General features: G+C 42.5%; 1 protein-coding gene across 6 annotated transcripts; it reads right to left on the bottom strand.

Moving 5' to 3' along the window:
* Positions 1-1,577: 1,577 nt before the first annotated feature.
* Positions 1,578-14,520, bottom strand: INIP (INTS3 and NABP interacting protein). 6 transcript variants are annotated; one of them, XM_080573352.1, is made up of 5 exons: positions 14,452-14,520; positions 13,679-13,764; positions 6,260-6,362; positions 3,646-3,736; positions 1,578-2,345 (listed from the first exon to the last, which is right to left on the bottom strand). In XM_080573352.1, the coding sequence occupies exons 2-5, from the start codon at positions 13,701-13,703 to the stop codon at positions 2,250-2,252; spliced, it is 315 nt and encodes a 104-aa protein (XP_080429478.1). In that variant the 5' UTR covers positions 13,704-13,764; positions 14,452-14,520; the 3' UTR covers positions 1,578-2,249. The 6 variants fall into 6 exon arrangements, with proteins under 6 accessions (XP_080429478.1, XP_080429480.1, XP_080429479.1 ...); XM_080573354.1 differs by lacking the exon at positions 14,452-14,520 and adding an exon at positions 14,255-14,287; XM_080573353.1 differs by lacking the exon at positions 14,452-14,520 and adding an exon at positions 13,867-14,026.
* Positions 14,521-16,074: the final 1,554 nt, after the last annotated feature.

Genomic DNA, 16,074 nt, shown 5'->3' on the forward strand with positions numbered 1-16,074 from the left:
CTGACACTAATTGCTAGAGTGTGGTTTCTAAGACAGAAGCTTCCACATACAACATTTGTAACTCTGACAGCTAATTATGCCTAGATATATCACTAAGTCCCTCATGATTACACAGAATAATTTTAGGCATTATAACTTAAAAATACCACAAAAAGTGTGTTATTTTTTCCCCTCTTTCACATACCTATGAGCCTAAGTCCCAGATTTCCGAAAGCAGATCTTTCAGTACATAAGATGAAAACACCACAGCCGGCAAGTTTAAAATACTTCAGTGGAGCAACTAGAGCTTTACAAAGGAGAAGGATCTTTGCTATATCGTTGCCTGCATCACATGCAGTCTGTGCAGCAACACTGAGAGAGCCTGTCTTTCAATGTGATAGCACTGAATGTCTGTTTCCAGAGAAAGCATTCTTTCATCACTTTTCTCAAGCAAACCAAAAAAGCTCCTTTAATGTGGAATGTGCAGCCTGCTTTTTAAATCACACTAAAAAATGAAATCAAAACTTCTTGCTGTATCTGCTTTACCTTTTTTTACCTCTGTATGTTTCCAAACTTGGACTGATTCATACATCCTCTTCTGCGTACACAGATTTCCAGTTCTTTTTCTTCAAAGCATCTAAGATAATCAGCTCATACTACAGAATAATTTGAGTAGTCAGAACAGTTTTGTGGTGAAATTACTCTTAATAATTAAAAAGAGAAAGCTACATAGAACCAACCACTGAAAACAGAAATGACAGTACTCTTTCCTCCACTGCCCACAAACCCATCCTCCTTCCCATGACTCACCGTAACGAGCCCCTCAAAAAGCACAATATGAATAGGTGATACTAAATTTGCACATCTTTAAGCTTTCTCAGACCTCCTCCACAAGATTCTCCTTCTTAAAAAGGTTTAAGTATGTCACGGCTTCTGCAAAGCTCCATACTCAGCTGAGGTATATGAAAGTGGTGGCGTTTTCCTCATAGCTGCACCAACCTCTTGGCCCCTTGCTCTGTCTTCCTACACATAAGGAATGGAACTGTTAATATTGCCTATAGTTCACGAATGCTCACTGTGTTCAGGCAATCCCCTGCAGATGGAAACAACAAAACGAGAAACCCCGAATGTCACTAAGGATATCTGCAAACTGCTCCCTGCACTCTTCATGTGCTGTCCACGCTCCTGATATTATTTCTACAACTCCAGAAACTAGATGGGACAGCTAAGGTTCTGCACAGGACTGACCTGCTTCAGATGGGCATCAATTTAACAGATGTTTTCTGATTTCTGGTTTTCACTTAATTTCTCTTTAAATCTTCCCTCTATAGGAAAAGCAATCAAGGTACGAGTGTAATTTTAGTAATGAAGTTGTAGGTATGTAAGAATGTCTATGTAAGGACTACTTTTCCATGTAAGTTATTTTATACTGGTAGCATAACCACAATTACAAAATTAAGATAAAAGATTTTCTTACAGCATGGAGCTAGAATTGGTTACCACAGATAAAAAACAGCAAGGAAGAAAACAAAGAGAAATGAAACACACCATGTATTGAAAAGGACATGACTAAAATTATGGTCTTTTGAACTGAATTGTCCTGGCACACAACGCATTTATTCTGAAATGTCCAGAGAAATTAAGAGGCTTTTATTTTGTCTGTTGAAAGACTGTTTGAAGCAATTGCTTTTTCCCCTTCTTGGTGACTTCAACTCGTTTTCATCGTTCACAAAATAAAGAGGCAGGCACACTATATCTAAGGGCTTGAGAAGACCAGGGAATGCTACAACAGCAAACAATACGCTTGATAATGTCCCTGCATATGGCAAAAAAGAGTGACCAGCTGATGCATTTGATAAATTCATGTCTGTTTCGACGGACAAAAGTGACTTTCTATAATTCAATAAGTCAAATATACACAATAATAAAGAACACAAATGCTGATAAAGTATCCATCTTTTGGTGACCCTGGTTTGGACATTTATTCAAAGGAAGCACAGAAACAGGGAAGAGACATACAAGTGCCACGCACTTGACACTCCCAGGAAGTCTTATGGCTGACTTTGACTTGACAAAGGAACGGAAATATGGGATAAAAATCTCTGTTTAACAACACTGCTTTTTCATTATTTGAGCTCATACTCCCACAAGGCAACCACAAAAATCCAGAACGAAGCAGTATTTGAGATACAAAAGTAAACGAATTAAAAGGTCTGACAGTTCCCTCTACGGACAAAATCAGACTTGGCAGTTCTGAGAAACAGCATCAGTCATTCTGCCTCGAGTCGAGGTAAGACAGGAAGAATAAGATTTCCAAATGCAGAGTCTTGAGTTATGAAGTATCCTGAGGAATGTGCGTGTGCATGCTGGAAAAAAGGAAAATATTTGTTAAAGCATAACTCCCTGCAGCACTAATACGATTCAAGACTTTATAGATTCTGCAGCATTAACTACATTTTTCTTCCAGTCTGCTCTTCAGCCTGATACCCAAATTCAAAAACAGTATTTTAGATCGGACACATCTGAACAGGGCCCATCAGGGGTATGAATTTGCACATTCCCTGCTGTGCCCTTTTTGGAAAATCCCACAGAGGTGAGGACATTGGTAAGTGAACTGCTGAACATTCTCCTTCGAGACACCACGCTTCCACTCCCATCCATAACCAACTTACAGGTCTTGGTACAGATGCCGCATATGAGTCTATGCCAGAAGTGTGCATCATTAGTGTCACGCACGCTGAGGCTGCATGTACAAATGCTGTGTGAGCAGACACATCCTGCAACACCAGCCTTCTGCTCACATGATGTATATATGCTTGCACACCTGAGGAGGCAACCTACTGCTTATGGCTCTAAATAACCTTTGTAAAATCCAATATAGCTCTTTCCAGTTCAGATACCATACTCCCATAAGCTAGATGGCCTGCATATTCTTTCCTTCCACTAGTGGGGAGGAGCCCTGGTGAATATCAAATTGAACTTGAGTCAACAGTGTGCCCATACCAAAGGGTATGAGCACAGTGGTCTGCATTGGCAACAGCAAAGCCAGCAAGCCAAGGGAAGCTATTATTTCCTTCTGATCATCGCTCACAAGGCTGTATTTGGGATACTGTGCTCAGTTTTGGGTTCTCCAGTGTGAGACACAAGCTGGAGGGAGTGCAACAGAGAGCCAAAGAGCTGGCTGAGCACTGGAGCTCAGCTCTCAACATCCAAGGGGAAGATGAGGGAACTGAGCTTATGTAGTCAGAAGAGAAGGCTGAGAGGAGATCTTAGGCTCTTTTCAGTTACCTGGTGAGGGGTATAGAGAAGACAGCTAGACTTGGAGCCAAGAAAGACAGTGAGAAGCGTGACTACTATGACTAGTTCTCCCCACAATTCATGAGACATTTGTAAATCTGGTGAAACTGACTCCCGACAGAGATGTACAGAACATCTATGATTATACTACAGGTTACATTCCCAAACCATATCAAGAGAGAAACAGCTGATAGATTCAAACCTGTTTCATAACAGAAGGTGAAACTTCACTTGTGACAAATGTATGAAACCTAACCTCTAAAAGTGTTTTTTCATTCTCTCTAGGTGAGAGAAAGCAGGACTGCTCTCTGAAAGGATGAGCATCTAAAACACAGCCAAGCTGAACTGAAGCTGGCTGTATCAGCTTACCTGCAGTGCAGCCTTCTGCTGTGCTGCGATGTGCTGTTGCTCAGCATGATCACGGAAATCCTTGTTTAGCGGTGATCTTGCAAGTGCAATGCTGCAAAAAAGAACAAGATGGTATGATACATATCCTCAGATAAAATTGTCCTTACCGTTCTAGACATAGGTTCCATGGCTTCTGCAGCTCAGGATTTACTTGGCTTGTGGCCGGACATCTTTAACAGTTTGGGAAACTGTTATTTGTTAGCATAAGGGAGAAAGGGAAAATGGAGTGATGACAGCTATATCATTTGACCTAGCAAAAACAAGTGATGCCAAGCTACATCTGGAAGGCCTACAGTTCTGAATTCTGTTGTTGATTTCGCCCATGGGTGGAGTCCCACTGAAGTCAGTGGAACCAGTGGGGTACAACCTTCAACGATGTCAGTAATTTTTAAAACTACAGCTTTGTGTTTTCACCATTACTCAGTCACTCAGTGACTGTTCTAGTAACTGTGATAAACAGAAGCACTAACAAGAGCTCTGCAGTCTTCAGTATAAAACCAGTTCTTCAGCAGGTGGGCAGCAGATTACTGCTTGTGGTAAAAAAAAAGCTTCCTATTGACATAACTGAAATAATGATCCACTGATGATAGCTTATGATACCTGCAATTGATTTTGCTTATGTATCCCAGTGCAGTGTACATTAAGTTTCAAATTAAAGTTTCAAAGTATGTTTTCTTTTCTTTTGGATCTTAAGACTTGTTCACCTTGCTAAACAAAACGAAGAAATTAAAAGGAGACTCTCCTCCCCGCCCACTAATTAACACGAGCAGTCATCCTCCAGATAGAAATCAGTGTGGACTGCCATCAGAGCTGCACTGCAAGGCAGTTGACACCTACCTCTCAAATTGCTTCTGGAGACTGGTGCTAGAAGATCAGCTCTGCTTACTTGTAGAGACAAAAGTAGGAAGTACAAGGGATCCAAGGAAACTCATCAGCTGATTTTTCCTAGCAGCTCCAATGTCAACAGCTGATTTACTAAATCAGTTTTCCAAAATCAGCTAGGCTTATGAAAAGACCTTTAGCTAAACCTAGACTTAAATGCATAATGAAAGCTAAGTAGTAATCCTCTAAACATATTTTGTGACAAATATTAAGATAGGCGTCTGCTGGAGAAAGGTACTAAGTTTATATAAAATGTAAGATTTTCAGTCATTTTGAAGGTATTTAATTCTGTATTCTCTAACTTTTCAATATGATTTTTGTAGATAATCTTAAGACTTCATCACAAACTGACACTTTTCAAGAAACGTTTTCTGGTTTTAGATAGAGGATTCTAGGATACTAGGGCTAGAGACCAGTAACTCATTCACCCTTATACAGACTGTGCCACTATTGTGCTTTACGTACATTAAGTGTTTCTCTGCCAAATTTACAGAAATTCCACGGTCTTATTTCTGATGACTCTGTGGCTTAAAGCCCACAGCACAAGATCCCTGTCACAGAATTGTCAGTTGCTCAAATCCATGCATCAGCCCTACATGGCAAAGCAGAGTCTGACTGCTAGTTTGTCCCCCCTTGAAATTCTAGTTTCTAATTCCACTCACTAGCATATACTTTATGTAATTAAAGAAAAAAGAAACCAAACAAGCACTCATTGAAACTCTGCTGGACTTGCAATTAAGTGTGGAAATGCTGTTGCCAGGAGTCAGCGGCTGTACATATTGGTATGACTATTTCTACTTCCTCTCTAATCGGTAGCTGTGCTTGAGTGGTACCTGCACATGGAGTTACATAAGAGATCTAACTGAGGCAGCTTCACATATTCTGCACACTTTTTGACAGTATGAAGGAGTTAAAAATGATCTAAAATCTCCTTCAGAAAAGCAGCAGGCAGCACCCAGACTGTACTCCGAGTGTCTAACTACTGTACAGATGCCCTACGTAACGCTGTGTCTGGAACACGGCATTGCATGTGCTTCTTGCCAGCCCTAAAGCACAACAACCCCCATTTCTCCATGTAAGCTAGTGTATGATTTTCTAGTTACTGAAAATGACAAAAATCCTTTTTTTTTTTTTCCTTAAATGGGAGATATTCCAGTGGCAGCTTCTAAACTCAAATTAAGATCATTACACCTCACAGTGCTGAATTATAATTACAATTCAGTGTCTTTTACAAAAAGATCTGCAGTAATATAAACTGGCTCTGGCTTGCATGCAGGGAGTTTCAAGGATAATACACTCCTTGCCATAAGCATTCTCCTCTAAACACACAGTACCCTGAAACTAATGGTCTGCTATCTGCATTCCTTAGAGCATTTTAGCTTAATAATTAAATGCTTTCTACATACCTACTCCCTGATTCTTCCTTAAGGTAGACTTCGATACAGTTGAATAAGTGTACCTGTTTCTCCCCCTCTCAAACAGAAATTAAGTAAGCCAAAATTCAAGGTCTGTAAAAATTTTTAAATATTAATATGTTCTTAGCATGCAAGATCTCTCTGACTAGTTATTGAGCATGGCGAACAAACACTTCTGTTAAGTGTTTATACAAGTTTACAGCTCACTTGCTATTTCTTTTTTCCCCTTTGATTTAACCAGTGATGTCTGAACAACTGTAAAAAAATATATAAAATACCTGGCTCCAGGGTGATTTGTGGAAGACTGGTTTTGCATAAGTAACTTTCTCTTCTCCTTGTCTAGTTCTGCCAGGATTGCAACCCTGTTTTTATTCTGGAAACCTGGTGAGAATGACAGAAAAACATTAGAAAGATTTACTTCATTTTTATGGTCCAGCTCTAACCTTGTGGAATTAAAAATCCAGCACAATATCAGTGTGGTGGTTTTACTCGGGTGGGCGGCCGAGCTTCACCACAACCGCTCTCTCACTCCCCCTCCTCAAAGAGGAACAGGGAGAAAATACGATGAAAAGGGCTCAAGGGCTGAGATAAGGACGAGGATATCACGCAGTAATTATTGTGACGGGCGAAACAGACTCATCATAGGGAGCTAGTAAGATTTATTGCCTATTACTAACAAGCTAGAGAAGTGAGAAACAAAGGAAAGAAACCAAAAGCACCTTCCCCCCCATCCACCCTCTTCCACCTCCTCCCCCTGAGCGGCCCAGGGGAACGGGGGAATGGGGGTTATGGTCAGTCTACAGCTCTTCTTCTCTGCCACTCCTTCTCGGTCACTCTCGTCCCCTGTGCTGTGGGGTCCCTCCCACAGGATGCAGTCCTTGCTGAACTGATCCGGCGTGGGCTGCCCACAGGCAGCAGTTCCTCAAGAACTGCTCCAGATATGGGTCCGTACCACGGGGTCCATCCCTCAGGAGCAAACTGCTCCAACCTGGATCCCCCCACGGGCAGCAGCTGCTGCCAGGTCACCTGCTCCTGCATCGTCTCCTCTCCATGGGCTCCAGGTCCAGCCTGGAATCTGCTCCGGCAGGGGTCCTCCACAGGCCACAGCCTCCGTCGGTGCAGGTCCACCTGCTCCACCGTGGTCTCCTCCACGGGCTGCAGCGTAGAACCCTGCTTCACCGTGGTACTCCATGGGCTGCAGGGGGACAGCCTGCTCCACCATGGTCCTCACCACAGGCCGCAGGGGACTTCTGCTCCGGCACCTGGAGCACCTCTCCCCCTCCTTCTTCACTGACCTTGGCGCCTGCAAGGCTGTTCCTCACTCCTCTCACTCTCCCAGCTGCTGTGTGGCGCAGCAGTTTTTTTCTTCCCTGTCTTAAATATGCTCTCACAGAGGTGCAAAACAACATCACTTATTGGCTCGGCTCTGGTCAGCAGTGGGGCCCTTACCAAACATGGGACAGCTTCTAGATCCTTCTCACAGAAGCCACCCCTATGGCCCCCTGCTACCAAAACCTTGCCACGTAAACCCACTACAATGACATTATGATAAATACACTGATCTTCAAAGCTTTGCTCTCGTCTGAAAGGCTATTAATGAATAGGTTTAATTTACCTCTTCTCATTTTATAACATGAAATAGCTTCCTTAAGATATCATACATATTAATACATTTTAAAACACAGGTTTCTATCTCAAGTTAGATCCTACTATGCCTTCCCAAGCCACCTCTGGAGCTATGGCCATGGTACATGATCAAATGATCAAAATGATCAAATGATCAAAACTTCCCTTTCAAAGAAAAGGTAAACTGACCAGATTCTAGATTTGAATGCAGTCACCGAAAGTACAACTGAATGATACCAGTGTAATATGCACACAGGGACCAATTTTTCATGCCAGTAAACTTAAACTATAGTACAGGTTTTATATAAGTAACAGGTAAGAATGAGACCACTAATAAGCTTGCAAATGTGCTTGTACATTAAGTAACAGCCTGTAATTCAATCCATGGAGAAAGGTTTCAGTACACTGATGTCCTTCTATATGCAAACTATCCTTAGCCTGAGTTTGGAGAATGCCCACAACGCTAGAACAGAGAAGAAAAATTATATTGTCTGTAAACAACACCAGAAAGTGGCCTTTGTTTGTCTGCATGTCATTCTCTGATATCAGAAAGGAACCTGTATTGTAGAGAAGGGGTCCGGAAGTAGAGTGATCGAAGGAATTCAGAAAATGCCTAAAATAGCTGCCATTTATGTATTCTCGAACTTGTCTTTAAACAAAAGTGTGGCCAAACAGCCGTACTTACACAGGACTCTTACACGGTAAAGGACCTCACTGTATCCCACGGGTAACTATGTTGTGGCTACCAAATAAACCAGATACACAGGTGGCTGCTGTGGCCCAGTACGCCATGTATAGCAGAATGACTGTGGGACACAGCTACAGAGAGAACTTTTGCAGGCCCCTGGGTCACTAGTATCACTCCTAATATCAAGAATGCAGACACTTCTTTATCTAATTTGCTGCTAGTCTCTAAAATACCAAGCCACCACAATATCATAAAAAGTAGGTGTAGGCGTCAAGTTCTCTCTCTATTTGCTCTGTACAAAAAGCCAAAGTAATTTCCACTGGAAACTTGTGGTTCGTGCCCTCAGGCCCCACCCTGGGTGCTACGTTGCATTAACACGAGTAAAAAAAACAGTAGCCCACATGCTGTTAGCAAGGCCAGATGAGTAACTCTTAAGGGGAGTATGATCAGTATACTGATGCACAGTGACTTAAAATGTGTTTGCAGTACATGCACTTAAAGTTCATTCCTTTTGAGAGATCTTTTGTTGCTGCTCTATTGCATAATCCAATATTTCTTTTATCAGCATGCCTCAGTGAAGGAGACAATTATCAAGCAGAAACCTTCTACCCTAAATAATAATTTGCATCTTTATCGCCTTGCTATTAAACCCTCACCTTTTCCTTTCACTATGCCTAACGTATGCACCCCTATGACTCAGTGTCTCTTGATCCTTGCTTTCTAGAAAGGAGCTGAGTCATTCATTACTTTTTACTGTTTTTATGCAAGATTGCCCACAATCACCTTCACATTTGTTAACGGATTTTAAATTAAACGTAACTAGTTGCTATTTTCACATTTGTCCATCTCTCCTTCACGTGTTGCATTATTCCCACTTAAACTCTCTGTTTTGCAACTCTATTGATTCACGTCTTCAATGTTTCTCTGCGCTGTAGGTAACATACACTATCTTTTTTTGAGCACCCTGCAACTGTAAGGAGTTCAAGACATTGAAACGTAGCTGGATGCACGCTCCAAGAGATGCAACAGCTATGAGATCTTGCCAACAAGCTAAGATTCAACACTTCTGAGTTGCAGCTAGCCCAGCCTGTTCCTTTTCATAAACTCTGGAGACAATAGGACAACTGGAGTACAACAAAGTGGGCCTGAGCTAAAGACATTATGTCTGCATGCTCATTCTAGACATCAGGCAAAATGATTAAAACTTGACATATTACTCAGTAGCCTCCTGCCAGCGCTTGTTTATCCCGAAATGCATAAATCTAACCTTGAAAGTCAAACGATATGGTGATTGAGGCAGAAAAAAAAAGATCACTTTTTAATATACATTACTATCAGCTAAAAATAAAGACTAAATATGCTTACATTTTATCATGAAGCAGATGGCATGATTCAGAAAGCTTTAAGGCATATGTAAGAATAAAACTGTAATAGAGTTTTAAATGCTATTTTTTAGACTATGATCAGAAACCAAGCAAGATTATCACGATCTTCCATTTTAGTGCAAATCTTGCTACAGTATCATAGGCCAGAAACTCTAGAGGGATTCAGAAGTCCAAATAATTTTTCTACCCTCTCCTCCCCTACTGAGAAGGGGTTTTATTTTTTTTTGTTGCTCTGACACTCAGACAGCACCCATCAGCAACCTACTGTACTGAAGAAGTCATTTAAGAGAATTCGTTAATGATGAGTCGAAAAAAGCCTACTCGCCTACTTGAGGAAATGGAGGGAATACAGCCAACACATACATGTTAGAGCTCCCCAGCTAATAATGCAAGGGTCCTACAGGTGGTATTTTTAACTTATTTATAATGCAATATAAAACCTGCTCATTAAAAAGTTAATAATTGAGAGGGCAGGGCATGAGAAATCCATTTTCGTTATGAAAAAATGGCATCCTTACAAAATCATTCATCAAATCTGACAACATATTAGAGATTTCCCTTTAGATTCTTTCCTGCCCAGACTCCTAAAGCTTCAGTAAAGGCCGACCTGAAAAGCTATGTAAGTTTCCTACTTCAACCGTAAAGAAAGAAGCCTTCCATATGTAGATTTTATTTCCCCGTTCTGCATTGTAGTACTAATAATGTGGACGTGTCAAATTAAAAAAAAAAAAAAGCCATCCTCAGTAAAGACCAGACTTGCACCTATGAAAAGAAGCACGGATTTTCAAACACAGCAACTCTTACTAAACCTTTAAGTTTAGGCTTCCCCTAACTGGTAAAAGTTGCACTGCTGTTTCCAGTTTGAGCAGTGCATGAATATCCTTTGCAGTTTTGCAGGCCCAAGAGTCCAAACACAAGATAACCAAGAAGTTCACGGCATCTAAACAGATTAGTAGCAGTGCTGGATGTCAAATTGAGGACTTGGATCTGCATCTCTAAGGTACCAGAGACATTTAAACCTGTTATTTTTGACATCTGTGTTTCTGACATCAAGCATTGTTTTATATGCTCTGTGAAACAAAAGATGTATTAATAATTCTGTCAGTTAACTCGAGTTATTGAGGTATATATTAATATTTTGTCTGTCCCCCAAACAACATCTGCATGCATCAGTGAATGTAAGTCACTGATTGCTCTATGGCTGCGAAGTTCTCCAGGGAAGGCAACAGCCTTCGGGCACTGTGCTACAGACCAGGCTCGGATGCAGAGCAGAACAGTTGGTAGATGACATAACCCAAAGCAAAACACCATGATCTTCCTGTTTAACAGGGACTCAACGAACAGAATGCCAAGCCTGCCTGCTCAGGCTGTGTTACCCGAACGTGCTTGCATATCTCTAGGCCAAAAGAGTAAACAACCATCAGGATAGAAAGAGACCCTGCAGAACTGCTACAACTTGAAGCTTCCAACACTTATTTCAAGGACTTGTTTCTTCCATTATACCAGAACTCCTCTTCCCCGGAGTTTAGCCCTGTCTGAAGCACTTCTTCCATCTGTGGGGACCTAAACAAAAGTTCCTTCTGGAGCACAATGACATTTCCCTGATCTGAGGGCTTCCTCTAGCGGAGCTCACACATGCGGCAAAGTCTTTGATTTGGTAGCATGCAAGGTGAGCTTTGGCTTTGCTGTGCACAAACAAAAGCATTACAACAGTAAAATAATTAATGCATGTTGCATAAGAACTGTGAGGGTACACTGCAAAAGCATCGTACTACCACACACTTGAAATTAATTTCTGTAAAATCAGAAGCTGATCGTTTCTTTTCTACCAAAGTCCACCACTACGGTCTATGAACTCCTGTTCTGGACAATATGCACCACGCTGAAAGCCTTTCCTTTTCTTTTAAATACTGTAACCAGTTTCATGCAATCAGTGTAATCAGTTTCACGTGATACTAAAACCCTGAAGTATGGCTTTCATTAAATCCTATCTGGTTTTGCTGTACAAAACAGCTGCAGCTCCTCATCTTTGAGAATCTAATAACGGAGTGCTTTCACAACAGAGACCGATGAGCTAAAGGAAGTCCAGTCCAAAAAATCTTAACCTTTGTAGTCTCAGGCAGCAATTATCAGTAAGCTGAATCAAGTCCATCTAAGATAATACCCAGTTCTGATTAGAGGGAAAGAAACAATTCAGTACAAAAAATTCTGAGTGCAGTCTGTGTGTGCATAACGCTAGTGTTTCATTCACCATTATAGATAAATCTGAACAACTTCACAGCTCCTCCAAGGAGCTCATTCACCATTATAGATAAATCTGAACAAGTTCACAGCTCTTCCAAGGAGCTCATTCACCATTATAGATAAATCTGAACAAGTTCACAGCTCTTCCAAGGAGCGTTTCAGAAAACCCCTCTTCTAATTGTCCAAGCAGGAAATGACAGAGTGAATTGCTTGAACTGCAACAATATATGTACCATGCAGAAAGATGAAAACGATGTGTTTGTCTTGTTCGTTTTCACTATTACGCTGCATCTGGCCAGGAGAAAGCCACAGAGGCCTTGAACTGTTGAGCATATTTACCTGTGCCTTTCTATTTTTCTTTATAGGCCCATTTAGATGGTGTAAATCAGTAGTGTTTCTTGCCTGCTTTGTGAAAATAATTTTCATATTATAATTAAACAATTCATTTGGTGAGTCTCTAAAAGACAGACAATTGGCATCTTTTATACTTTGGGATATCAACTTACAAGCCCGTGGAATTTGGGGGGAAGCAAACCCAAGGCACTTTGACACTAAAATCCTCTCCTCTTTCCCTATAAATTCACACATTTAAGAAAAGACAGCTTTTAAGTCTACATGACAACATTCTACTCCTTGCAATGATGCTCACTTGGTGTTTACAAACTAAAGCAAGATTTATTATGGTGTACAAAAAGTTTTTCAGAGTTCAAATGTGCAGAGACGACTATCTGCCATCTGCAATACTATTCTCTCTGCACTTTTACAGAAGCCAGTAAATTGTACAAAAGCTAACTTCTGTTGGTCAAGTAGCAAGTAAAATATGTCTTTCAGACCAACACATTCCTTCTGTGCTTGTTTTGAAATTTTGAAAGCACTGAGAAAACGAAACGAACAAAAGGGAATTGATCTGGTAGTCCTTCAAAGTGTCTGCGCTCCAGAATTTATCACACCCAGCTTTGTAGGACTGTTTTCCCGGATAAGGATACCCACATACCGAAGTGCTTGAAGGCGTCTCACGTTACTGGGAATCTGAACTCTGGACTCATTTCTCATAACCAGTACCTAAAGAACCACACCTTGGAGGCTTCTTTCTCCTCAGCTTTTCCATACAAGAGAGAAGCTTCCGAGTTTGGCTGAGGTTTCCAGAAAGCACCTCTAGAGGGCGATTTAAGTCCCTCTTTCGATTTACTGTCTGAGGCATGCGGTCTCCCCAGCCCCTCTAAGCATCTCAGTGAGATGGATTGACCATTTCCCTGCCTTCAACGATTTTACTGATGCAATGCAGATGCGTCAGCATGTGAAGAATCGCTTCATGGGAATCATTACGATGATTTTATTTGGCTTTTCCTCCTAGGCTATCTTGCTGTCTGCCCCTGACAACTACTGCTGCCGGGGCCTTGCTGCTCCCATCGTGACGTGGAACAGCCGGGACTTGTGGCTGTTCCTCGCCGTCAGTGAGCTGCAGGGTGGTCAGTGCTCGGTGTTTTACCTGAGACAAGTCCTCAGGAAGCAGCCATGGCACGAATGTGAAGGGATGACCGGAAATTCAGAGCTCCTGGTGCACCCACGGTCGCTTTACAACCACTTAACGCATGCCTCCTTCTCACATTGCTGCTTTCAGCCCCAGCACCCTGCCCTTCTTCCTTCACTTTTTTTTTTTTTTTCTCCTTCCACGAACAGAACTCGTGGTTTCGGTGACCTCGCTGGCTCCCTGCCCACCGCCTTCCCCTACCAGCTCCTGAGGTAAAACCTACCTTGTCCCGAGGGGTTCGCTGCCATCCTCCAGCTCCCAGCCCTACCTTCGGCCGGCTGCGGTCCGAACGTTTAACCCCACAGATCTCTGAAAAAAAAAAAAAAAAAAAACAGGCACAACGCGAGGTCGGTTTACTCTGTAAAAGTTTGTATTTTATTGTGTGACGGATTTTATTGTTACGGATTTTACTTTGTTACGGACTCCACAAACGCCTCAGCTGCGGGGAGGCAGAACCCTGACACGACGCGTTGCTGAAAACGTTTAGCGCTGTTTGTATTGTTCTGCTCCAAAAATTTTTTTTAAGCGGAAACAAAGTAAGTCGTGGCTGATTTATTTATTTATTTTTTCCATTTTTGATTTTTTAATTCACGTTTTATGAATAACCTTTAAGGCCACCCCGGGGGGGGAGGGCAACCCCCCCCCTCAGGCAGGAATGGACTCGCCCTCTCAGCCTTCTCGCCCCCCTCCACCCCCCCCGCCGTCGGGAATGGTCTCTCCCGCTCACCTCACCCCTCTCTTCCCCCCCCCCCCGCCCTACACGAAATGGTTTCTCCCGCTCACATCTCCCCCCCCCTACCCCGCCGCAGGAATGGGCTCTCCCGGCACGGCCCGGCCCGGCCCGGTTCGGTGCGACCTGCGGGAGGGCCCCGGCCCGGCCCCGGCCCCGCCCCGGCCCCACTCCGGCCCCCCCCGCCCCCCTCAGCCCCCTCCCGGCTCCCTCCCGGCCACCGCAATCCCCATCCCCCCCCCACCCCCCCCCCCCCGTTAACTCACGGTACGCGCTGCCCGCTCATGACGTCACGCACCCTTGGCGGGCGGCACGGGAAGGCGTCATGATGGACGGGTAACGCTGGCCAATCGGCTTCCATCGCGGCGGGAGGGCCCGCCCCCCGCCTGGTATCCAAGGCAACAGGGTAGGGCCCTCGCCTTCCTCGGGCCTGGCCCGGCCGCAGGGACTTAACGTAGGACCGTGGGTTGTCAATAAGGCAGTCACACGGCCAGTTGTCGTTTTAAATACAGGATTATTATTTTAAAGGCAGTAAATTTACATAAAATAAAGTTGTTTTTTAACCACATTGGAAATAAAAATTATATAAAGTCCTCTGTCGTTTCTGGTGTTATTTCAAGGGGTCTCCTTAATATTGAGATTTTGGGTCTTGATGGTGCGAAATATTTTATTTTTTAACCGTATTGGAAATAAAAAATATATAAAGTCATCTGTCATTGTTTCAGGTGTTATTTCAAGGGGTCTCCTTAATACTAAGATTTTGGGTCTTGATGGTGTGAAATAAAGTTGCGGGTTTTTGTTTTGTTCTGTTTTTTAACCATACTGGAAATAAAACTATATAAAGTCAGCTGTTGTTGTTTCTGGTGTTATTTCAAGGGGTCTTTATAATACTGAGATTTTGGGTATCGAGGGTGGGAGGTGGGGTTTGTATTGGGCATCCTGACCCACCACGGGGGATCTCAAACCTGGTATTGTGTCTCTCATGCACCACAAGCCTTTAAAATGCATCTGCTGCCTCTTTCAGCAAGTCTTACCAGTCCCTAACTTAAAAGACAGTTTCCAGGCTAAAAGTGGAATGAGGGCTTGTTAAAATCAGAGTTGTTTTAGTTAGGGTGGAATTACTCATATTGGTAAGAATGTAGGGAGGGTGCCTGCCAAATGCCACGCAGTTCCATTATCTTGGACAACCAGATATATGCTTAATTGTCAAAGAGAAATTACAATTTTTTTTAAAAAAACTTCTGCTGCGGCCAGCTGCAGCAGATGATGTGGAAATAATATTTCAGGGGAGTGTACAGAATGTATAAAAATCCTATTGGTATCTGCAACATTCATTTGACCTAAAATAGTACATTTTTCATGTATTGTGCATGCAAATTCTGGGAGAGGGAATGTCCTGATGACCAAGTATGCCGCCTGGCTGTACACGCATTCGTACTTTTCAAAGCCTTGCTAAGAGTGAAAACGTTAAACCTGGACAAGTTAGAGAGATGTCTAGAGACTTGTAATTTCCACATTTAGGATTTGGCTACCCGGACTGTTTGCCTGGTAAAGCCAGTCTCTGTGTGTTTGTGTCTTAATGAAACCCCAGCCAGCACCTGAGCAACCAGCAAATAGCTGACAATCACAGGGACTTTTCTGTTTGCTTTAGGACTATTAAAGTTGTATTAATACTGTTGAAGGCAAACATTGCTGCCATTTGCACATATGGGCATTATTTTCAAGTCTCTTTGCCTAAACAGCTGATTGAACTTCCCTGTTTCTGATTTTTTTTTCCTGTTTGCTTTGTTTTAATGATTTCTCATTGTATCTTAAGAGTTGTCATGTGTGCTGTTTTTTCTGCCTTTTAATTATGCTGTCTTGGGTGATCTGCAGTTCACTTCAGAGAT

Source organism: Anser brachyrhynchus (genome assembly GCF_964034855.1).
Source record: "Anser brachyrhynchus genome assembly, chromosome: Z".
In the NCBI taxonomy this organism is placed as follows: Eukaryota; Metazoa; Chordata; class Aves; order Anseriformes; family Anatidae; genus Anser; species Anser brachyrhynchus.